The 26,496-nt window shown below is 39.5% G+C and overlaps 1 protein-coding gene across 1 annotated transcript; it reads right to left on the reverse strand.

Moving 5' to 3' along the window:
* Window positions 1-3,839: 3,839 nt before the first annotated feature.
* Window positions 3,840-4,415, reverse strand: LOC138898736 (uncharacterized). Its single transcript, XM_070184832.1, has 2 exons — window positions 4,236-4,415; window positions 3,840-4,175 (listed from the first exon to the last, which is right to left on the reverse strand). The coding sequence occupies exons 1-2, from the start codon at window positions 4,413-4,415 to the stop codon at window positions 3,840-3,842; spliced, it is 516 nt and encodes a 171-aa protein (XP_070040933.1).
* Window positions 4,416-26,496: the final 22,081 nt, after the last annotated feature.

Below are 26,496 nucleotides of genomic sequence, written 5' to 3' on the forward strand. Positions count from 1 at the left end.
TTCTTCTTCCTCATTAGCGTCAGAGTCTGAATTTTCCATCAATGCGAAGAGATCTTCTGATTCTGAGTCACTATGCTCTTTAGCCATAAATGACTTATCCTCATCTTCACTTTCATCATCATCATCATCGGACTTATCAGTTGAGGATGACTGCATGGCAGCCATGGCATTCTTTACAATTTTGTTCATTGCCTTGTTTGTCCTTCTTCATCCAGGAACCCAACCTTTCTTCTGTTGCTTTTCCTTATCGAAATTGTTCGTTTTCAACTCAAGTTCCCATAGGGGACAGTCTTTGATGAAGTGGTCTTTCTTTCCACACTTGTAGAAGCCATCAACACTGTTATTATTCTTGCTCTTCTCCACAATCTTGGATTTTGATGAAATACCCTTCTTCAAGAAACCACCTTTCCTTATTGCTCTCTGTAAACGTCGAGTCAGCAATGCCATATCATCTTCTTCTGTGTCCTGTTTGTGGGTTGTCTTGAGCACCAGGTTCTTGGTCTTGCGAGGTTCATCAGCTTGTCGATCCAAGCGGTCCTGACTGAGCTTTAGCTCATAGGTCTCCAGATGTCCAATCAAATCATCAAGAGTCACTATATTTAGATTCTTTGCTTCAATAATTGCATTAACTTGCCGTCTGATGAAGGAGGCAATACGCTCAAAATATTCCTCACAATTTTATAGTGAGGAATAACTTCTTCAAGGGATATAAATTCATTAATAATGACAGTGAGCCTGGTATGCATATCCAGGATAGTTTTTCCCTCTTTCATCTTGAACAATTCATATTGCCTAGTTAGAATGTCAACCTTTGACTGCTTCACTTGAGAGGTACCTTCATGAGCACACTGTAGGGCATCCCATATAGCTTTTACATCTTTGCAGGCAGATATTCTATTGTATTTATCAGGGCCAATTCCACAGATTTTGATCTTTTTAGCCTTGGCATTCTTTTGAACTCCTTTGACATCTTCCTCAGAGTATTTTTTTTCTTAGCTTTGATCCAGTGGCGACACCCTTGTCATCAAATAGCATTGGGATTTTTGGTCCTTTTTCAATAATGTTCCAGAGTTCCAGGTCCTCTTTTTCAAAGAAATCATGCATCCTTTCCTTCCACCATCCATAGAATTTTTCATTGAACAGTGGTGGCCTAACAATTGATTCTTTCAAGGTGTTAGCCTCTTGAGCATCTGGTGGTGCAACCATTGTTAGCCTCTTATGAAAGAACCTGCTCGGATATAATTTTTATGTTAGACTGCACTTAGACACAAGAAAGGGAGATTGAATTGTGTTATGCCTAATTTTTCCGTCTTCAAAGAACCTGATTCTTTGAACTAGTTTAGCACACACACAAGATTAATTGCGGACATAGAGATTTTTACGTGAAAAACCTTCTTGCTCAAGGGAGTAAAAACTACCACCTACCCAGTATGATTTTTCTCAAATCTCCACTAACTTCAAAGAGTACTTTTTAGGTTACAACTCAATACCAAGGGGACTAACTCTAGTACCCTAACCCCTACAATCACCCCAATTGTAGCAACCCCTTTCCAGACTAACTCTAGCCTAGAAAGCTAACAAAAATAAAGTATCAATAATAACCTATTATAAAACTTCTATGAAAGAAGATCATAGGTTACAATTTAGAACAAAAGACTCAACCTACCACCTAAAGAACTCAAGCAGCTTCATCTTCAAGAACTTATTCTTAAGTAGATTGAGTTGGATCTTCAGAATTATCTTATTGCTTTGTTTGCTATTATTAGAAGTATTCTTAAGATTTCTTTCAATAGCAGTAGTCTTGAATTGTGGCAAAAGGTCTTCTTTTATAGGTGCAAGATTGGCCGAAATTCCTCTTTGATTAATGCTCCAAATCCTAAAATATTTCGGTTAAGAAAATTCTCTCATGTTTAGGCTAGGTTTCCCTGTTTAACTCCAACTTGTATCCTTCTTGCTTTTTCCCAGGAGTATTTTCAATATATTCATATTACTTTTATTACACAAAGTCCTCCAAACACGTATTTTCAAACTGCCTGTGGCGCTGAAAATCCGAGTTTCCTTCTTTTCGTCTGTTTTGGCTCTAATATAGCACCTTTCGCCCCCAATTACTTCCGGATGATTCCTACACATAAAAATACCCCGAATTAATATAAATCAACATATTTTACATCCGAAATTCACAAAACACGATTAAAACATGAGGCGATATACATATAAATATATAAATATATATATATATATATATATATATATATATATATATATATATATATATATATATATATATTTTAAGCTAAATATCAACACCCCATACTTAGACTCTTACTCTTCCTCGAGAAATAGGACTATCAACATACCTCCAACTACGTACACATCTCTCAAGTATAGAGGAGCACTTTAATTTCTAACCATACACTCTACCCTTAACTATGATCAATACCGGTCATCAAGCTTGAACATGCAAAATTTACATTCTTCCCGTATTAAGCAAGCCCAAGTATAACATTCCAATTCGATCCATTCAAACAAACTATATGTAACCACCCAACCTCAAGAGTCGACTCGTTACCACTAAGCACCCTCAACTCACGCACTCACCCAACAAGAGAAGTTTACAACATTACCAATCATTCATGAGATCATATGCCCTCACCAACAAACAAAAGAGTGAATATAAACTAGTCCACACATTCAAGTATGCTTTTGAATATAAATTAAGGACATCACGCAATTGAACAAAATTAGCTCACTCTCACAAAGAATTCATATACATCTCGTGGTCGTATCATAAGCTTGCCCGTAGTGTATATCTCAACTAATCTAAGCTAGCCAAATCTAGGATCAATTAGGACTTTAAGGTTGTAATGTAGGGTAAGGGGCGGGTATGATACATTTAGGAATAGTGACTAACCCTCCTAGGAACTTTAATACACTACACTCACAAATCGAGCACATATTCTTCTCAACCAATTCACTTGCCACAAACCATATACATCATAGTCCCCCTTTTCATTAAGCACTTCTATACTCCCACTAGCACAAATTAGTAAAATTAGGAGGTGTGTATTTTTCTATATACTTTGACTATCATTTTTTTGTTTTTGTTTTTTGCAATTTTTATTTTTCTTTCTCTTCTATACACACTCCACACTTTAAAGTCTATCGGCTAGTAACTTTTAGTTTCAAACTTGGTGTACCAAAGTGCCCTTCTATGATTCCACTCAAAAGCGACTCCCCAATCTCTCACCTTACTTCTTTTAGCAACTAAATGCCTTAGGAGGTAAAGGTTCAACAATCTCAAATTAAGAACAAAATAGGGGTATGGCTTGTAATGTGGTTTCCAAAAGAAACGTTTATAGGCTCAAAGGGACTAGCAACGGAAAAGTTTATTTTTATGTGACAAGCACATCTAATATCAAGCAAGAAACGCCTATGTAATCTCCTAGATTAGCACAACTTAACAATTTCTCTTCGTTTAACACACGGGGCAAGTTTTAGACAACACGGGATAACACAGAAAATCACAAATCCTCACACACACATTGCACATAATTTAATCAAGACAGTTTTGTTCAACTCTCAAGTTAAGCCTCCAACTTAGGGACTATGTATCCCATTTCACTCTGAAACTCACCCAAAACCAAAACCAAATACCCCCGGCAAATCACATAACCATAATTCAGCATAGAGGAGGCAATAAATAGGGGATCGGAGCTAAAATACTCAAAATGATTGACCGAGTCGTTACATCCTCCCCCTCTTAAAATAAATGTTTGTCCTCGAACGAGTATAGAGACATACCTGAAGTGGTGAAAAGCTGAGGATAACGGCTATGCATATCATGCTCGGTCTCCCAAGTTGCCTCCTTGACTGTGTGGCCTCTTCACAAATGAATTGCTCTTCAACCTCAATTTTCGGACATGACTGTCCAAAATGGCCATCGGCTCCTCAACATAAGACAAATCCTTGTCCAACTGGACTGAGCTGAAATCCAACACATAAGACAGATCATCGTGGTACTTGCGGAGCATAGAGACATAGAATACTGGATGAAATATAGCTAGACTTGGTGGAAATACAAGCTTATAGGTCACCTCTCCATTCCTCTCAAGAATCTCGAAAGGTCCGATATACCTAGGGCTCAACTTGCCCTTCTTCCCGAACCTCATAACACCCTTTATAGGCAAAACTTAGAGCAAGACCCGATCCCCAATCATGAATGCAACGTTGCAAACCTTCCAATCTGTATAACTCTTCTGTTTAGATTGGGCTGTGCGAAGATGATCTTGAATCAATTTAACCTTTTCCAAAGCATCCTGAACCAGGTCAGTACCCAATAGCCTAGCCTCATCAGGCTCAAACCAACCCACCGAAGGCCGATGTCCCCTCCCATACAAGGCCTCATATGAATCCATTTAAATTCTCAGCTGGTAGCTTTTGTTGTAGGCAAACTCTGCAAGTGGCAAGAATTGATCCCAAGAACCCTCGAACTCTATCACATAGGCACACAACCTATCCTCCAATATCTGAATAGTGCGCTCGGACTGTTCGTCTGTCTGAGAGTGGAATGTTGTTCTCGATTCAACCCATGTGCCCAACTCATATTGTATGACGTTTCAAAATCACGATGTAAACTGTGTACCCCGGTCAGAGATGATGGATATCGACACACCATGAAGTCGGACAATCTAGCGAATATAGACCTGAGCCAGCTGCTCTGAAGAATAAGTAGTCACCACTAGAATGAAATGAGCCGACTTGGTCAACCTATCGACAATCATCCATACTGCATCAAACTTCTTCAGAGTCCGTGGGAGCCCAACAACAAAATCCATGGTAACCCGCTCCCATTTCCACTCGGGAATCTCTAGCTTCTGAAGCAATCCAGCTGGCCGCTGATGCTCATACTTCACCTGCTGACAATTTAAGCACCAAGCTACATACTCCACTATGTCTTTCTTAATTCTCCTCCACAAATAGTGCTCCCTCAAGTCCTGATACATCTTGGAGGCACCCGGACGAATGGAGTAACGCGAACTATGGGCCTCCTGAAGAATCAATTCATGCAAACCATTTACATTAGGCACACATAGCCGGCTCTACATCCACAACACACTGTCATCCCCAATAGTAACCTTCTTGGCATCGCCATACTGAATTGTGTCCTTGAGTATAAGAAAATGGGGGTCATCATACTAAGTCTCTCTAATACGATCATAAAGAGAACACCGAGAAACCACACAAGCCAAAACTCAACTCGGCCCCGAAACATCCAATCTAACAAACTGGTTAGCCAAGGCCTGAACATCTAATGTTAATGGCCTCTCTACTGTTAGTAGATATGCTAAACTGCCCAAGCACTTCGCCTTACAAACTCAAGGCATAGGCTACCAAATTGGCCTTCCTGGGATGATATAGAATGGTGATATCATAGTCCTTAGGAAACTCTAACCATCTCCTCTGCTGCAAGTTAAGATCGTTCTATTTGAATAAATATTGTAGACTCCGTGGTCGGTATAGACCTCACAACGGACATCGTACAAATAGTGATGCCAAATATTTAAGGCATGAACAATAGCTGCTAACACAAGGTCGTGGACAAGATAATTCTTCACATGTACCTTTAGTTGTCTAGACGTGTAGGTAATCACCCTACTATCTTGCATCAACATCGCGTCGAGGCCAACACGTAATGCATCACAATACACAATGTAAGACCCCAAACTCGTAGGTAATACTAACACTGGGGTTGTGGCCAAAACAGTCTTGAGCTTTTGAAAGCTCTTCTCACACTCCTTGGTCCACATGAACGGAGCACCCTTCTTGGTCAATCTGCTCATAGGTGTATCAATAGATGAGAAACCCTCCACGAATCGATGGTAATACCCTTCCAAACCAAGAAAACTCTAGATCTCAGTAGCTGAAGACGGTCTGGGCCAACTCTACACTGCTTAAATCTTCTTTGGATCTACCTTGATCCCCTCGCTCGACACTACATGTCCGAAAAACACCACCGAATCAAGCCAGAATTAACGCTTTGAAACTTTTGCATACAACTATTTTTCTCTCAAGGTCTGGAGCATAGTCCTTGGGTTCTGTCATGATCTTCCCAACTCTGAGAGTACACCAAGATGACATCAATAAACACAATGACGAATGACTCAAGATAGGCTGGAATACACTGTTCATCAAGTGCATGAATGATGTTGGGGCATTGGTCCGCCCAAATGACATCACAAGGAACTCATAATGTCCTTACCGAGTCCTGAAGGCAGTCTTTGGAATGTCTGGATACTGAATCTTTAACTAATGATAACCTGGCCGCAAATCAATCTTTGAGAACACTCTGGCACCCTGTAGCTAATCAAGTAGGTCATCAATGCATGGCAATGGAAACATATTCTTCACTGTAACCATGTTCAACTGACGATAATCAATATACATGCGCATAAAACCATCTTTCTTCTTTATAAACAATATCGGAGCATCCCAAGGCGACACACTAGGCCGAATGAAACCCTTATCAAGCAACTACTCATTTAACTCCTTCAACTCCGCTGAGGCCATACGATATAGTGGAATAGAGATGGGCTGAGTGCCCGGTAATAAATCAATACCAAAATCGATTTCCCTATCGGGAGGCATTCTTGGAAGATCCGCCGGAAATACATCTAGATAGTCCCTCACTACCAGAACTGACTCAACGGTAGGAGTATCATCACTGATATCTCTCACAAAGGTTAGATATGCCTCGCACCCCTTCCCAACCATCCGTTGTGCCTTAAGGAAAGACACCACCCTGCTAGAAACATAATCCAAAGTACCCCTCCACTCCAACCGCGGTAAACCTGGCATAGCCAGTGTCACCGTCTTGGCGTGACAATCAAGAATAACATGATAGGGCGACAACTAGTCCATGCCCACGATAACATCAAAATATATCATACTGAGCAACAATAGATCAACTATGGTCTCAAAACCACCAAGAACAACTAAACACGACCGATATACACTGTGAACAATAATGGAATCTCCCACTATCATGGACACATAGACAAGAGAACTCAAGGAATCGCAGGATATACCAAAATATGGAGCAAAGTAAGATGATACATAGGAATAAGTGGAGTCTGGATCAAATAAGACTGATGCATCTCTATGACAAATCAGAACAATACCTGTGATGACTGAGTCTGATGCAACCGCCTCCGTCCTAGTCGGAAGAGCATAAAATCTGGCATGGCCTCCCCCTCTAGGGTGACCCTTTCCCTCTTGACCTCCAACTCCAGCTGGTTGTGCAAGTGAAGTGGCAATTGGTGCGATAACCACGGCCTGAGAAGCCTAAGGACCCTGTGGAATACGTGGACCCTGAATGGTCTGTGGAGGTGCACCTCTCCTGCGTCTGGGCAGTCCCTCACAATATGAAGAGTATAGCCACACTCAAAACAAGCTTTCGGAAAACGTGGCTGCTGAAACTGGCTCGGGCCTGGTCGGCTGGATTGGCCGTTAAAAGCACCCCGTGCAGGAGGTGAACTAGATAGTGGCGGTGCATAATGGGAAACCTGAGACCTGGGAGTAGCCGGAATACCACTGTAAGCTGGAAGGGCTGAATGAATGGGACGGCTCACATAGACTCTACCATGAGAAGCTGTAACTGGGGCACGGGCACCACTATCTATACCAGAATCTCGAGGCCTCTTGGCCTCCCTCTCCTCTCTCTCCTGGCCCCACATACACTCCAATCTCTAAGCGATCTCCACAACCTGGTGGTATGGGTTATCGGTCTCTAACTCTCGAGCCATATTGAATCTAATACCATGGTTGATCTCCTCGATAAATCGACAGACTCTCTCTCTGACTGTGCAGACTAAGGCTGGTGTATGTCTGAACAACTCGCTGAACCTGACAGCATACTCTGATATGGTCAAAGCACCCTAGTGCAACTGCTCAAATTCCGCGTGCCATGTATCCCGAAGTCTATAGGGAACAAACTCTATGAGTAACATCTCTGAAAACTGAGCCCAGGTGAGTGAAGATGCCTCGCCAAGCAACCCAACTCGTACGCTTGCCACCACTGATAAGCTGCTCTCTTAAGCTGAAACGTAGTGAACGCAACCTCACTTGACTCCACAATACCCATAGTACAGAGGATATGATGCCACTCCTCAAGAAAGCCATGTGCATCCTCTGAAGCTAAACCGCTGAAATTAGGAGGGTGGTACTTCTTATAACTCTCAAACCTGAATTGCTTCCCCTCAGATGTTGTTGCCCTAACCTCGGGCTGAACTGGGATAATTGGCTGCAATGGTATGACCTCTGGGACCTGGTCAACCTAGACTCAGTGCTCTAGGGTATGGGCAATGGTAGTCTACACTCCTCCCCTGGCCTGAGATATGGCAGGAGCAAGTCGAATCAACACCGACTAAGCTAGAGTGCCAAACATGCTCAAAACCTGGGCGGGGGTCTCCTGAAGTGCAGGGGTAGTAACAGGCATCTCAGGTGCCTTCCCTCCAACTGGAGCTACTGGTGGCTCCTCTGTAGCAGCTCGGGCAGGTGCTCTTACTGCACCACATGCCCGTCCTCGGCCTCTATCCCGACCCCGACCTCTCGCGGCTCTAGCAGGGGGCGCGGGTGTCTGATCATCAGATCCAGTTCTGTGTGTCCTCACCATCTGTGAGAGAATAGAAATACAGAGATTTAAAATTTCGAAGTCAACAAATTCGCATGATAAGGAATTAAAGAAGTAAAACTTTTCCTAACAGTTCCATAGCCTCCCGAAGATAAGTACAGACGTCTCCATACCGATCCGCGAGACTCTACTAAACCTGCTTGTGACTCATAACACCTATGAACCTAGTGCTCTGATACCAACTTGTCACAACCCTAATTTCACTCTGTAGGTGGTCATGATGGCACTTAGTCTCTAATACTAGGTAAGCCTAACATATATGTAATATTAACTGAGAATTTATAAAGAACCTTCAAATAACTCAACCACTATCAGATAAAGAAACTCTATAACTCAACAGAACACAACTTCCCAAAATTCGGCGAATACAAGTAACAAACTCTATAAGATAGTACTGAACATCCCTATACATCAGTGTCTATAAAAGGATAAGAAAAGAAAATAGAGTAGATAGAGGGTGACTCCGAGACCTACAGACGCTGACAAGTATACCTTTAAGTCTCCAAAGCTGAGCTCATCTCACTGGTACCTGGATTGGTATTAATATCACCGCATGCGAATCAATATCACAACATATCAGAAATCGCACTTCAAGTGCCCAATATCACAACTTTCAAGAAACCAACAACAATAGTGTTTTCACAACAAATAGCCCATGGCACAACCACAATATGCACAAGAGTCTCACAATAACAACCGGAAGTGAATAACTCAACAAGAATAGTATTTCATAACTTTACAACTTTGACTCAATGTAAATCACGACCTTCATAACTCAATACCAATTTCAACATCAATATATTGGAAAAATAACAACTTCAAGTAATGAACTCAATGATTAAATAATGAATAAGGAATAGAGGAAACAATGCTTCAACTAAACATGTAAAGACAATTAACAAGTGTGAGATAAGACAAGTAGAGCATGTGAAGATAGACTAATGATGATGATTATAACATGGTAAGGTAACTCAATTAAGGCATGAAAGGAATCTACTCAGCTAAAATCGGAAAATTCCGTATTTATCCTATGTACACACTCGTCACCTTGCATACACGACTTTCACATATCATAATTAATACAAACCAACACCAATCCTAAGGGGTAATTCCCCTATACAAAGTTAGGCAAGACACTTACCTCAAAACACGCCAATACCGAATGGCTCGAATCTAGCCAAAATAACTTCATACCATAAATATAAACTATAGGAAACTATTTCGAACAATAAAGTTACAATCTTTAAAGAGAAATAAAAAGTCAACTTAAAAAGTCAACCCTTGGTTCGCGTCTCGGAACTCGACCAAAATTACAAAATTCGAACACACATTTGATAATGAGTCCAACCATACAAGAATTACTCAAATCTGACCTCAAACCGCCTTTCAAATTCCCAAAATTTAGCCTAAGAAGTTTTCAAAATTTTCCCCAAATTTCAAACTCAAATCACAAATTAAATGATGAAAATGACATTAGGTTCGTGTAATATAGCCAAAATCCAGCTAGAATCACTTAGCCGAGTTCTCTAGGTCCAAAATGAATGATGAAATCAAACCCTCAAAGGCCTCTATTTCTGCCCAGTGAAGTCGCATCTGCGGCTCCGCACTTGCAGAATTTTCATCGCAAGTGCGGTTCTCACTAAGCCCAACATCTTCCACTTCTTCCTACTAAACGCACATATGTGCTTTCGCTTTTGAGAACAAAATGCACATCTACGGACTCTCTTATGTGGACGATGTCCGTTTCTGCGATCCCAGGCCTTCCTGGCCATGTCTGTATCTGTGCCCAAAATTCTCGCACCTGCGAGCTCGTAGATGCGGAAGGAGCCTCGCATCTTCGATTCCTACCTGACCCAAAGCCCCTCTCTTCTACGATCAGCCTCTCGCATTTACATGTCTGCACCTGCGGCCAAACCCTCCGCAGGTGCGATGACACCAGAACAATAGTGGTTTAGCAATGCACAAGTCCAAAATTTGTTCTGGATTCAATCTGAATCACACCCGGTGCCCCCGGGACCCCGTTTGAATATACCAACAGGTTCCAAAACACATAACGGACCTACTCATGACCAAAAATCACATCAAATAACATCGATTATACGAATCGCAACCCAATTCAAACCTATTGAAATGATGAACTTTCGAATTCCAAAACTAATGTCGATTCATACCAAAACAACTCTGATTGACTTCAAATTTTTCACACAAGTCATAAATCATATGATGGACATATTCTAACTTCCGGAATAAAAATCCTGCCACAATATCAATAAAGTCAACTTCCTGCCAAACTTCTCAACTTTCCAAACCTTCAACTTTCTAACTTTCGCCAATTCAAGCCGAAACAACCTACGGACCTCCAAATCAATATCTGAACATGCTCCTAAATCCAAAATTGCTAAACAGAGCTATTGGAACTGTAAAAACTCCGTTTTGGAGTCATCTATACAAAATTCAAACTACGGTCAACTCTTTCAACTTATGCCTCCAACTTAGGGACTCTGTGTCCCATTTCACTCCGAAATTCACCCGAAAGCAAAACCAAATATCCCTAGCAAATCACATAATCATAATTCAACATAGATGAGGCAATAAATAGGGGATCATGGCTAAAATACTCAAAACGACCGGCCGGATAATTATATTACCAGTAGTAGAGAGGCCATTAGCCATGGATGTTCAGGCTTTGGCCAACCAGTTTGTGATATTAGAAGTTTCGGAACCCAGCCGAGTTCTCACTTGTGTTGTGGAAAAGTCTTCATTGTTGGAGCATATCAAGACTCGCCAGTTTGATGATCCTCACTTGTAGGTGTTGAGGGATATGGTTGAGCGGGGAGGTGCTTAGGAAGTTATGATTGATGATTATGGGGTTATGCGGCTTCAAGGCCAAATTTGTGTTCCAAATGTTGATTGATTAAGAGAGTTGATCCTTGAGGAGGCTCACATTCCACGCTATTCCATTCACCTAGGTGTCACGAAGATGTACCATGACTTGAAACAACACTATTTGTGTCGAAGAATGAAGAAAGACATTGTTGCTTATGTATCTCGATGTTTGAATTATATGAACATCAGAAACCGGGTTGGTTGACTCAGAGATTAGAGATATCGGAGTGGAAGTGGGAGCGCATCACTATAGATTTTGTGCTAGGCTTGACACGGAACTTGAAGAAATATGACGCACTCTAGGTTATTGTGGACCGGTTGACTAAGTTCCAATATTTCATTCTAGTGGCGACTTCCTATTCTTCAGAGCGATTAGCTCAGATTTACATCCAGGAGATTATTTGCCTGCAAGGCATGCCCATTTCCATTATTTCAGACCTAGGCATGCAATTCACATCGTATTTTTGGAGAGCCGTGAAATATGAGTTGGGCACGCAGGCCAATTCAGATGGACAAACAGTTCGAGTGCACTATTCAGATCTTGGAGGATATGTTATGCGCCTGTGTTATGGATTTTGGGGGTTCATGGGATCCGTTCTTACCTCTTGCACAGTTCGCCTACAACGACAGTTACTAATAGAGTATTCATATGAAGTCGTATGAGTCCTTATATGGGAGGCGATTGTCGTCCGCTGATTGGTTGTTTTGAGCCCGGAGAGGATAGATTGTTGGGCACTGATTTGGTCCATGATGCTATGGAAAAGGTTAAGGTGATTCAGGAGCGACTTCGTATAGCTCAGTCAAGGCAGAAGAGTTATGCGAACCGGAAGGTTTGAGATGTAGCTTATATGGTGGGTGAGAAGTTTATTTGCCGAGTGTCTCCTATAAAAGGCGTGATGTGGTTTGGGAAAAAGGGCAAGTTGGGCTCGAGGTTTATTGGTCTGTTTGAGATCTTGGAGAGAATTGGGGAAGTTGCTTATAGGCTTGCATTGCCTCGTAGCCTAGCAAGGGTACATCATGTATTTCATATTTTCATTCTTTGGAAGTACCATGAGGACATCTCACATATGTTGGACTTCAGCACCGTGCAACTTGATGAAAATCTGGCCTATGAGGAAGAGTCGGTAGCTATTCTAGCCCAGCAGGTTCGTAAGTTGAGATCCAAGAGTTTTCCTTCTATGAAAGAGTAATGGAGGGGTCATCCGATTGAGGAGGCTATGTGGGAGTCTGAGTCTGATATGCGGAGAAGTTACCACCACCTTTTTAACAGTCCATGTACTTTTCTATATCCGTTCGAGGACGAACGTTTCTTTTAGAGGTGGAGAATATGATGACCCGATAGGTCATTTTGAGTACTAACTTTTATTTCTGTGTTACAAGACCTCCATTAGATTCATTTGATATTTCTTGATTTGCGTGCATGGTCCATGTTGTTTTTCGAAAAGTCTTTACGTAAAGATTTAAAGAAAAAATAACGTTTTGGCTTAAATTGGCACTTGAGTTGACTATGGTCAACATTCTTGGTAAATGACCTTGGATCAGTATTTTGACGATTCTGGTAGGTTCGTATGATATTTTTGGACTTGTACGCACTTTTGGTTGGGGTCCGGGCTGACCCGAGCGCATTTCGGCGCGTTATGTGAAAATTGTAAAAATGAGTTTTCAAGTTGCAAATCATAAGTTTTGATGATTGTTTCTTGTTATTTGATGTTATTTTGATGATTTGATCTAGCGGGAAAGTTTAAGTTTGCTGGTGTGTATCGGATGCGTTTTGGATTATTTGAGTTTGCTGGTGTGCTTTCAGTTCTGGTGTTGATTTGCAGATCTCGCATTTGCGATGTCTGGCTCGCAAATGCGAGCCTCGCTTTTGCGATCAAGACATCGCATTTGCGACCATGGGCTTGGTTTGGGTGACCTCGCATTTGTAAGGAAAAGGTTCGCTTTTGCAAACTACCATAGGTCGCTTTTGCGAACATCTTGGTTGCATTTGCGATCACTTGCAACATGGGTCAACTCCGCATTTGCGAAGTTTTGGGAACATTTGCGATGGGGGTACCTTCGCATTTGCGAGCAATTTGTGGCAATTGTGACTTCCGGGCTTCTGACGCGTTGATCACATTTGCGATTCGTGCTATGCATTTGTGGTATTCGCAATTAGGTAAAAAAGGGGAAAATAGGACTTAACTAATTTTTACACCATTTCTCAACCCTAAACACTCTAGAGGCAATTTTTCAAGAATTTCGTCTTCCCAAAATTGTGTTTAACCTTGACTAGAGGGAATTATTACTTGTTGGTCTGTTGGTTATGCGCATTATGTGGGGAAACAACATATATGCGAGGCGACGAGTGTATATGCGCTGTATTCTATGGTATCTCTTGTTACATGCTTTAATTGTTATATGTTCTTACTTGTTATCCATACTTTACTTGTTACTTGTTGTTTAATTGTTACTCGTTTTGATTTGTACATTTCTCACTCAATACCTGCTTACCTGCTACATGCTTCTAATTGTATTAATTGTATATTTTTCATTGTCTCATGTTCTAATTAGTTTTATCTTTCTTATAGTGCTTGAAGTGATTTATTTTATCATTCTATTTATGTGATCCATCTATCTATTTTAGTATTATTGATTTGCCAAGGTTTGGGATTGTGTTGGCTATTCTACGTTTGTATTGGTAATTCCTTATTGTTCCACACGTTTCATTTTTCTCTTTTGTGTTGATATTTCGTAAACACTGGTGTTGCGTTGTTTATGATAATAAAATAATACTGGAGGATCGGGTTGCGTGCCGCAACAGTATTGAAATGAATTGATATTAGGGGATCGGGTTGCATGCCGCAATGGAACATGATATGATGTTGATATTGGAAATGAGTTATACGGTGTAAAAGATATTGTGTCGGAACTTTGGATCGGGTGGCACGTCGTGACGGATTTGATGTATTGTAGTTATTTGTGACTGTAGAGGTTATTATCGTTATTGTGATATGATATTGGAGATTATGTTATTCTAGGGCCCTCTGGTATTTGACCTCCGGGTCCATTTATATGAGTTTACTGCTTAATTGCTATTCTTGTTATCTGTTATTATTATTTCGTACAGGTTATTTATGAGTGACTTGCCATAGCCTCGTCGCTACTTCATCTAGGTTAGTCTTGGAACTTACAGAGTACATGAGGTCGGTTGTATTCATGCTAAATTTATGCACTTCTTGTGCAAGATACCGGTGTTGGTCCTAGCGGCGCATAGCGAAGACTGCTTGGATTCAACTGCTTTCGGAGACTTTAGGTAGAACTGTTGGCATTCACAGTCCCTGAAGTACCCTTCTAGCTTTACTGTTTTTCTTGTTTCGAGTAGTTGTATTTTGTTCAGACTTTATCTGTAGAGTTCTAGTATGCTCATGTATTTGTGACTCCAGATTTCTGGGATATGGTTAGACTATGCTAAATTGTATTTATCACATCTATTTCAGACTATTACCGTTTAGTATTATTAATGTTCTGTTTTAAATTGTTAAAACTGGTTAAGTAAATAGATAATATTTGCTTGCCTAACAAGTGGAATGTTAGGTGCCATCATGGTCCCGAGGTTGGGATTCCAGGTCGTGACAAAAGAAAAGAAAAGGAAGATGAATGATACATAAGTAGAAAGATGCATGCTATTGTTGATTAAACATTCGGCAGAAAGTGCATCCATTTTTTGTTCAATCGTTTTCCGTAGCCAGAGCTTTAAAGTAATTGGCTACCCCAATCAGTTTGGAGAGTAATTGGAATTCATCCAAAACGGTAAAGGTAATACTGTATTTACCATTAAGGTTTCATATGGAAGCCAGGAAGATATTTTTTATGTTCCCTTGATTGGGTGATTAGGGGAACGTGCACCTTGCTCTCAATCGATGGTGACCGGTGGTAGGACATGAGCCGGTGGTGGAACAGAAGTTGGGGCAGCACCTAGAGGAATACCCTTGTGGTCGGTGAGAATAACCAGAGTCCAAAAAGGAGAGTCATCTATTTCAACCAATTCAGACTCTCGAAAGAATCCCTACATACCCTCCAATTGATATATTAGGGCATTTCTTCTTCCTCTTCTTTGGAGAAAAATTGTTTCAGCATCGTCCTCGGTTTCTTCTTCATCAAGGACCACAATGTCCAGTCCTTTCAGAATCTCCTCTGTAACCTGGGGCTTCTCTTTAGCCTCAGTCTTAGAGGAAAACCTTCTTTCTGGTTACTTCCTCTTGGGCTAGGGACTAATTGATGACGCACCTTCCCCGGAAGCAATAACTACATTTTACGATCCCTTTTCCGATCAAAGACCTCTTGAAGTCGTTGTTGGGCCACGTTCAGGTCGAGTAAACCTCGACGACCGGAGTAGTAGTATGAAAAGTTAGCAATCTATTACCCAAAGAAGGCATATCTGAAGAAGGGAATGATGAATCTTTTCTCGCCGTGATTTTCGCGCTTCTAGTTTTTCTTTATTGAAATTTCCTTCCACAAGCGGAGTTCTAGCGTGGGAGTATACAAAATCTTTTGAACCTATTGGGTTAGGTTCTCTACTACTGGGAGAATCCATATAGTAGCTAAAATAGAAGAAAGAAAAGTTTAAGAAAGAGTGAAAATGCTTTCCAAATGAAAAAGAAAGAGATATTTGAGAAGACTTACGAGTATAATTCCAAGATTCAGGAAGGGGAATGTTGATGCTGGTAAAATATCTCTAGGGAGTGACAGCAACAAACCTCTTCATCCAACCACGGTCATTGTCATTATCTACACTGGTGATGACAGTTTTGTGATCACATTTGCTGAGTTTGATTACGCCTCCTCAAAAGATCTAGGGAGCATAGAGGCAGATCAGATGTACAGGAGTGAGGTTTTCTTGTGTTCGGGAACACAGGTGCTGAAGGCAAGCTACCGTACGCCGTATCACCGGTCCCATTTGAGCCAAACAAACTTGATAGTTCTGAAAAAATTCCAGAATAATAGGGCATATTTCCTTGCCAAGTCTTAGAGTAAAAGGATATGTATAAAAGAAAACATACTCTAGTTTGCTGAAAGTTACCCTCTCCACTTCGAGGGGGACAAAAATCTCAATATTTTTCCAGTCACAATCCTCCTTCACACCGGGAATACTGGTCAAGCAAATAGACGAAGTATATATGCCAAGTGCTTTGTTTCTGTCATCGTGGGTCAGAGGAAGTATTTTGGACCTGGAGATCATGTTTAAAAGACCATTTAGAAGGAATGATTGTGTTTGTTGTGGGATGTTCAACATTAGAATTCTTGGGTTTTTTTTCTTGAATGGTCCGTCGTCGATAGAAGTCTCAGCATCGGTAGAAGAATGAGGAGATAAAATTATAACAAGATTATGATATTACTGGATAAAGAAATATGAGAAGACATGGTGGTAAAAATAGTTAAATCGGCTATTTAAACTTAAAAATTTTGAATAAGAAAAGGGAATTGCAGAAAGTTCAAAGAAATTTAGTAAAGAGATATGGAAGAATGAAAGATAAAATTGGTGATAAAGGAGGAAGTTTATAGGCGGTTCAGTAAAAAAGCCATTATTACCTAGGTAATTGGCGAAACTGTTCGTCGAATCGTAGGGGAACACAGGTTCAACTCATTAAATACAAAGATGCGTGCGTTCTTTCAAGTGTCAGAAACCATTCAAAAATTTTTCCGCCAAGAAAAGAGAAGGTCTTATCTACTTTCCGGTCACATCAACTTGAGTTACCGGAAAGTAGGGGGACTATCTGTATTGGGTAAAATTTACAGCTTACATGTGTACGTTTCTTGAGCAGACACGTGGTAGTGATAGGGTAGAGATGAGTCAGCAGATAGTTAATATCGGATACAAGCATGTAACCGATATTGTGTAAAATACGAGGACATAAAGGTCGGGGAAGAGAATTTGAAAGTAAATACCAGTTCGAAAGAGCAGCATTTAAAGAAGCAGTCGTTAAAGAAAATTATAGCATTTACTCCTAATGTTATGCGTTCATCAAGATGGGTTTTTATTTATCTTTAACAAGGCGTAATTTTGGGATCTTGCCTCTTTTAGATTTAACTATAAATAAAAATATTAGCACTCTTTGTAAGGACACGAAATACTTGAATTACAAAGGCTAATTTTCTTTGTTTCACTCTTTTAAGCTTTATACGACTGTTATCAAGACTTTTCAATTACTTTTGGTTCCGGTGGGATCAATTTGAAGTCCACGCTTGTTCTTTCTTTATTTTTTTTCTTTATCCATAGTTATCTTATCAATCAGATTAATTTAGTCCACGTGTCTATAAATCACGCTTATAAATTTAACTGTATATTTTTTTACGGGTAAACGGGATGAAGCCACGAAGGCAGAGATAGTGAGCTTAAAAGCTTTGATGAAGGCAATGATGAAAGATATGTGTTCCTTTTCATTCTCTTTTTTTACTTGTTTTTTATTTTATTTTATGTTTTTCCTTTTTTAAGTCAACTATTTGACTTATGCATGGTATATAGTATATTTGGGTAAATTGATATGATTAGCTATACGTTAGAAAGATTGAGTATGTTTTTATGGTTTAGGTTATTACGCGTATCTTCTTTATTTTGATTTTCTTAAAACAACTTTGTTTACTTATTTTTTATTAATAAAATAAAATACAATTTGACAAATCTATCCTTTTTAATATTAAATTCATTCAATTAATTATTTCTATCAAATTTCATATTTAATCATGTTCGCCGATTCATTCAGATTCAATCTTTGGCCAAATTGAATTCCTTCAGAAAATTGGATTGGCTGCTCATTTTTCGGTGAATCGGCCTCCTTTTCTTTGATTCTTATTATTTCATTCGTTAGCTTATATACCAAACAACCAACACATATCATTGCAATAAAGCAAAATATACCTTTTGTCACGATTCAAATTCACATAATCGGCATTCGATATACTATTCAACCCAAGTGAACCAAACCATATGATATATCCCAATTATATGTATGAAAACCAATCTAATTGCAAACGCTTTTTGAAAATCATATATATTTTTAATTTAAATCATGAAATATTTTCCAATTCAAAATTTTGCATGACGCCTTTCATAATAATAATAAAATCAAGTAAAATAAATATCTCTTCATGAATGTCATGTACACTCCCATTACCACAGCACCTCGCAACTATCAATGAAGTCTCTATATCAAGGAATTAATAGACACTTAGGCCAATGCCCAACTTAAGAGAAAATAAGAAAATAACATGATAGCTACCACAAAATCGGAGTGGTGCCTCACCATATACCTTGGGAAGAGAGTCATCCTAGCCGAGTGTGCACATCATGTATCATACCTCTTCCTGAAATATGTAAAGTAAGCGGGCTGAGTACACCACTGCGATACTCTATAAGTATTATAGACTCTCTCTAACTTAAGTTCTTGGGACAAACTTTACAAAAATACTGCACCAATATTTGATATAAAATAGTAGTAATTTTATCAATTCATGATCTTTATCATTTTAAATAAAAGACAAGTGAAATATAACCCACGAAACATGCTTTTAGAGAAAACCCCTCAAGAAGAGCCTCATGAAACATGCTTTTAGAGAAAACCCCTCAAGAAGAGCAAGTTTTAATCAACTTACCTCGCTTTCGCTTTATTAACACTCACAAGCTTTCAATTCTCTTCAATTGTTCCAATATTGATCAAAATGCTCAAACATCTCCAACAAGTCGATATCTATAATTAGATATCCTAATTACATCAAAATATAACCTAAAATATTGATCAATATCTATTTATGGCTCATAAGTTGGCTACAAGCCTCCAACAACTCAAATCGCCCAATAGATTCACATGTTAGCCTATTCAACTTCACTCTTATAATTTAATACCTATTCGAAGTCATTAATGATATTACATTAATTTTCCAATGACACCAAGTTACTATTCATCGTCTTCCTTAATCAACACTTGTAAATACAATTCGGGTGATTACTTAGTTGATCACTTCCAATTTTGCTAACAAATAATTTCATATGTTCATTGTATTCATCAATTTCATTTCCAAGAATATTATTCATCATCGCTCTTATTTTCTCAAAATACTATTCATGCCATGAACTAGAGTTTTATAATCCAATCTCTCAATCATTAAAACTTGTAACAAATGCTACAAATACTTTTAACTACTCATAATAAATGAGTTTAAAGCATTATAATTACCTCTTGTAGACCAATCTTGAAAAATTATAACTTTGGTGATTTTTGTATTTTTGAAGATTTGATGATGAAATCTAGTATTTGTATGTAAGAATGATATTAGCATTCATGTATGTTGAGTAAGAATCAACCCAAAATATCATTAACAACTTACCTTAGTTGGTTGGACTTGATTTGAGCTTAAAATCGCCTCTTGACCTCAAGAACCCTAACTCCAAAAGCTCAAAATAATCTCTCCCCGGCCTTGTACTTATAGGCCCAAATTTCTAGGTTTCGGATGTTGTCCCGGATGCTTCGCGTCCCCAGTTCACTCCTCCTCCAAGCCCGGACGCTATAACAGTACTTCACTATCGGCCTTTGGTAATTTGATCATAACTTCTTGTAGGAATGTCCAAATGATGAAAGTTTTGAAGCGTTAGAAACTAGACTCGAAGATTTTCATCTGATAGGTTGTTCACCACATAACTCCTTATATATATATCGAGATATGCTCATCTAAATTTACGTCTTACGCGTACTCATTTAAAACTTTAGTCTATCATGTAATTTCCAACTCGACTTGTCCTAAAAGCTTTCTTTAGGTCGTATATCACTTCAAATACACCTAATACACTTGCTATCATGTTGATGGGATATTTTTTATATTATTAATTAATACTCGTATATAAATTAATATAATTAGCACACTTCGGATCTCTTAATAACTTTATAACATTTCGTAACTTTTTCGGGGCTACACCTTTACCAAACTCTTTCTACCGGTGGCTTCGTTTTTTCCCGGCGATTAAGAAATTTCCGGCAACATCTCCTTCAAGGTTGAGGTGAAAAAATGGACTGCCCAAAAGAGAAGCTGATGACAACTACCAGAAAAGAATTTGTTAACTATATTCGCGAGAAAAGAACAAAAAAGGTTCAAGAATAAAGAGATAAACTATCCAAAACATTATGGCCAATGAAGTCAAAAGGCCAAGTGCAATGATTACGGTTAACTCTTATGTAAATATGATAAGAAGATTGAATCCTAATAAAAGGGAAATGATAAAACATAATAGAAATATTAATTGAAAGATTTTAATCTATGGCTGGCTGTCTGTCTATCTATCTATACTATATTAAAAGTACTCTTAGCAAAATGCCGTTCGTATTTTTTACTCTTTACAAAAAAAAATTATATTGGATAAAATATAATTTAATTATTTTCCTAATAATTAGAACTTCAAAATTAACTAAAATTTTGATTATTTAAATTTTCTTATTTGAACTATGTAAAAACCCTTATTAGTATTTCTTTATTTGAATAACAAGGAATACATGGATTCTTTTACCATTTTAAACAGAAAAATAAATTGAAAAAAGGCAAAGAAACCTAAAGTACGTTTCTCATCATAAATGTGTCTTAGTCCAATCAGAATTTCTTTTGCCTAGAATGATTAAAAGACCCCTCAATATATTGTCACGACCCAAAATCCAACAAGTCGTAATGACACCTAATCCAACCCGTTAGATAAGCCAGTTAACCACTAATTAATTCCAATAACAATTAATAAAGCAATTAAGTAAAGAAATTATCTGAATCTGAATCTGATACATTCCCCAAGAACTGGTAGTACAAATCATGAGTTTCTAAGAATAGAATTTACAAAGCTGAAATGAAATAAATACACCGTCTGTTTGAAAAGTACATAAACAGAGTTTTACAGATCTAAAGCTACCATGAACAAGAGGCAGCTACAACCAGGACGCAGGTACATCTTCAATCCAACTCTCATCGATCACAACAACATCAGCAGCCAACATCTGCACGCAAGGTGCAGAAGTGTAGTATGAGTACAACCGACCCCATGTACTCAATAAGTAACAAGCCTAATCTTAGGTTGAAAGTAGTGAGGAGCTAACACAAGGTCGGATCCAATACCAATATCTCACAACAGTTCATAACAGCATAATACAAGTAATAAAAGATGTATCTCATAAGTAAAATACTCATCTCGTTCACAGTTCCAGAAGATAGTCATGCTTTTTAAGTATCTTAGTGAAAACCCAAATCTTTTACCAAAAATGCCAAAAATACGAGTAAGTTTGAAAACTGTAATTTTTCCAAAAATTCTTTCCACAATAAATAAGATGTTTCATTTTCTTTCTAGATAACAAGTGTGAAATACCTCTCTATGCCCACATATCAATGTGTGTAAAAACGTCATGGATGATGTGATACCATACAACATGAGAAAAAATACATCTCTATGCTTGTATGTCATGTGTGTATGCCAATGCCATGTATCTCAAAGATGAATCATGTACTCACACTCTCAGAGTACTCAATCTCACTATCTCATACTTTTCACTCATCATGCTCAACCACTCGGTACTGTATATGGCACATACGGCCCAGGTAAGATCCATCCCGGAATATATACATCACTAACCATCAGTCAATCAGTACCGAGGAAGGCCAATCCTGCCCCATGGAGAAGATCCATCTCCAGGTATATAAATGCTTCGGACAAGATCCCTGTCCAGGGAAGCTCCATCCCTCAATATAATCAATCGCGCTCACTGGGGGTGTGCAGACTCCGGAGGGGCTCCTACAGCCCAAGCGCTATCATAGGCCAGATCCAGGCATAAATCAATATAGCATGATATGGCATGTAACCCGATCCCATAATTGTCACTCATAATCAGCCTCTCGGCCTCACTCAGTCATCAATCTCTCCAGTCTCACTCACGGGCTTACAATGTCATGAAACTAGCCCGACAACAATGATATGATGTATCAATAAATAACAACTGAGACAGAGATATAATATGAATGCATGAATATGAATGAGTACGAAATATCAATGAAATCAGTGAGATGACAGCAAGAAACGACCACTATGGGTCCCAACAGTATCGGCATAAAGTCTAAACATGATATCTAGCATGATTGACAGCTCAATTACTTTATCACATGGTGAGAACACGGATATCGACAAAATAGGTCCACTATTCAGTGCCATGGAAACAACAGAGTCCCAATTCACATAGTGCACGCCCACACGCCCGTCACCTAGCATGTGCGTCACCTCAACACAAATCACATAACACGTATTTCGGGGTTTCATACCCTCAGCTCCAAGATTAGAAGAGTTGCTTACCTCGAACAATCCAATTCCAATGGCAAGCAAGCCAAGCGGTGCTCCAAAGATTCCATCCCGCGCGTTCCGACCTCCGAACGGCTAGAAACTAATCAAAAACAACTCAAGTACATCAAATAATGCTAAAGGAACCAATCCTGATCGAAAAAGATCAAATCTTGAATTAAAAGCCCAAAATCAGCCAAAATCCCAACCATAGCCTGCACCTCGGAACCCAACAAAATTTACAAAATCCAACAACCCATTTAATTATGAGTCCAACCATACTAGTTTCACTCAAATCCGACTCTAATTCGATGTTCAAAACTCAAAAATTCCTATTATGAAACTTTAGGCCAAAATTCCCAATTTCCTCTATGAAATTCACAATCCCATTACAAAAAATAAAAATAGATTCATGAAATATAACCAAAACCGAGTAGAGAACACTTACCCCAACTCATATGGTAAAAATTGCTTCAAGAATCACCTCAATCTGAGCTCCATAGCTCCCAAAATGTAAAAATGGTTGAAACCCTCGAAATAGAGTACTTTATACTTCTGCCCAGGCATCCTCTTACGCAAGCCGTCAACACCATCGCGTTCGCGATGAACAAATTAATCTGCCACCATAATACACTTCACGTTAGCGGTAAAAATCTCTCGAACACGACTCACAGCTGGCTCAGACCTTTGCGAACGTGGCACCAACTACGCGATCGCGATGAAGAAGGCCTCTGGCTCCGGCTCCCAGTTCAACCCTACGCGTCCGCGATCCATCATACGCGAACGCGAAGAAGACTTGCCCCAATACTACAAGAACGCGGACCATTACTCGCGAACGCGATGAAGAAATGCTACTGCCATCCAAATACACTACGCGTTCGCGACACTTGCCACGCGAACGCGATGAAGAACTGAGACACCAGAAAACAGCAGAACACAGCAGTACCAAAATGAAGAAAAAAGATCCGAAATCATTCAGAAACACACCCGAGCCCCTCGGGACCCCGTCCAAACATACCAACAAGTCCCATAACATAACAAAGACCTACTAGTGGCCTCAAAACATACAAAACAACATCGTAACGATGAATCACACTTCAATTCGAATTCAATGAACTCAAATTTTGCACACAAGTCACATTCGACATTATGGACCTGCTCCAACTTCCGGAATCGAAATCTGACCCCGATATCAAAAAGTCCACTCTCGGTCAAACTTTCCAAAATTTTAACTTTCGCCATTTCGAGCCAAATTCAACCACGGACCTCCAAATCACAATCCGTATGCGCTCCTATGTCTGAAATCACCCAACGGAGCTAATAGAACAATCAAAACTCCGTTCTGGGTTCAAATTCACAAAAAATCAAACTTGGTCAATTGTTTCAAATTTAAAGCTCCCTAGTTGAGAATCCTTCTTTTAAATCAATTCTGAATAACCTGAAAACCAAAACCGACAATTCACATAAGTCATATTACATCATACGGAGCTACTCATGCCCTCAAACAACCGAGCAAAGTGTAAATTCTCAAAACGACCGGTCGGGTCGTTACATCCTCCCCCACTTAAACATGTGTTCATCCTCGTACACGCCCAGAGTTGTTCTCAAAGTCATCAACTGCCATGTAACCTTACCATGCACACACCCTGGGGTGATCGCACGTCACCCTATCCCATATAGGTCTGATAATACAACATAACTGAGATTTCCTTAATTCAACATAGTCCATATGCCTTAGAATCCAATTTCCAACATCCGAAATTTCTATAAGATCAAAATCTCGCATCTATATACTGTATAAGTCTGAACAAGCTGTACCAAGCCGCAACCATAACCCAAGATACAATCGCATGATATATCACATAACACAAATACTCAAAGCAATGATTCCTATTCACAGTATCTGCTCAAAACAACCCAATGTCGGTAATAAACCTCATATCAAACAAGACTCCATTCTGAAACCTTCGTACACTACCGATGATGAGAGGAACACGCAGAAACTCATGACCATTCATCAGATCAACCAGTCATGGAACTCCCTCTCCTTCGACAAGAACTATAGCAAATTCCTAAGCCGACTTTCGATATTATCCTTCCAAACATGCTGTAATCAATTCCGATAGCATCCATTTTAGGTCCAATGATCTCATCTCATCCAACATGACCACTCTAGTGACATGCCACATTAATGCAATCTAAAGCCGTAACCCGTGTAATCCGTACACCAATAAGCAACATTCCAGATATACTCAAATCATGGAAAACGGACTCAGACGGGAGAACTGTCCCTCAAGCTCAACAAGTACCACCACAACGCAATGCTAAGAACCTATCACACACCGTAGAACCAAAATACACAAATCTAACACAAGGGATCATATCTCAACATAACTTCGCTGCAATGCATGACCCAATCCAAACACTGGTCCATATGAAATACCTCAGCCACCATGCTCAAAATCAATAACCACACGAAATTCGACATCAAGTACCCAAAATGCATTACCGTAACCCCGGAGAGCAATTAACACAATACCAAAATCCGGAAAGAACATAGCCAACCCGCAAACAATCACGCAATACTCAAATACTCATCTCGCTCAAATTCCGCTATAAATCCCAAATAGAACCACACCGTGTGTACATATAACCCACGAATCGCAACCTCTCGTAGCATAGAAGAGTAACTCACAGATCATTTCAGAACACGAATAAGCTTAACAATAACCAAATGGCACATCCCTCAACAATAGCAGTATGGAACCAACCAATCCGGCTCGGTGTAGAATACACATCCTAATTGGGCCTACCAATAGACCCCCAAATCGACTCTGGTCACCCACCAGTAGATAAATATCCATCTGAAAGCCCACAATGACTGAATCATAACACATATTATCATCTGGCTAGCTTTGGCCATAACTTTACAGTCCACAACCATGAAACAATCTGCTCCTGAGAACTCCAGTCTCCAAATCCATAGAACACACGAATCACCATATCTGATCCCAACTCCACCGCTAGAATGTCTAACACATCTCTCATACACGATCATCCCACGAGAAATACTTCTAAAATTCTTCCGTGCCACATAGAAAAATTTGAATATCAGCAGTCGATCAACCAGGAGAGTGCCGCAATACCAATGAAGTATCCATAAATCAAAACACATTGCCCTTTCTGCAATGTATACTCTCATCAGGCCATACCGATTAGTAATATCATTTACCTAGTTATCTGAAACCGTCCATGCTGCCTACGAATTTATACCCTTCTCTTCCAAACTGACATGTGACCTTGCACATGCAAATCTCAATCCCACACAACATACCGCATCATAATCAACTCTGAGTCACAAGCAGAATACATACCCGATCAGTCAAAAACCTTCCATTTGATCTCATCGCGGAGAAAATCCCAATACGCAACATATTTCTCACGACGGTATGAAATATACTCCTGGAACTGTGGTAAAACCCATTGAGAGCTCTTTGAAACCCATTTGCATACAACCAAGCTGTCAAAACTTAATCTCTCTAACTCACCCAGCCACACAGGTCGCCAAAGCCCAAGAGGATTGCCACAA

This window comes from Nicotiana tomentosiformis, chromosome 9 (assembly GCF_000390325.3).
Source record: "Nicotiana tomentosiformis chromosome 9, ASM39032v3, whole genome shotgun sequence".
NCBI lineage: Eukaryota > Viridiplantae > Streptophyta > Magnoliopsida > Solanales > Solanaceae > Nicotiana > Nicotiana tomentosiformis.

Bases quoted from the DNA above. Each gene is read 5' to 3' on its own strand.
- LOC138898736 (XM_070184832.1), bottom strand. From the start codon at position 4,415: ATGGATTCATATGAGGCCTTGTATGGGAGGGGACATCGGCCTTCGGTG. The intron at 4,176-4,235 runs GTTTGCAACGTT...TTGCCTATAAAG, and splicing joins AGAGTTATACAGATTGGAAG to GGTGTTATGAGGTTCGGGAA.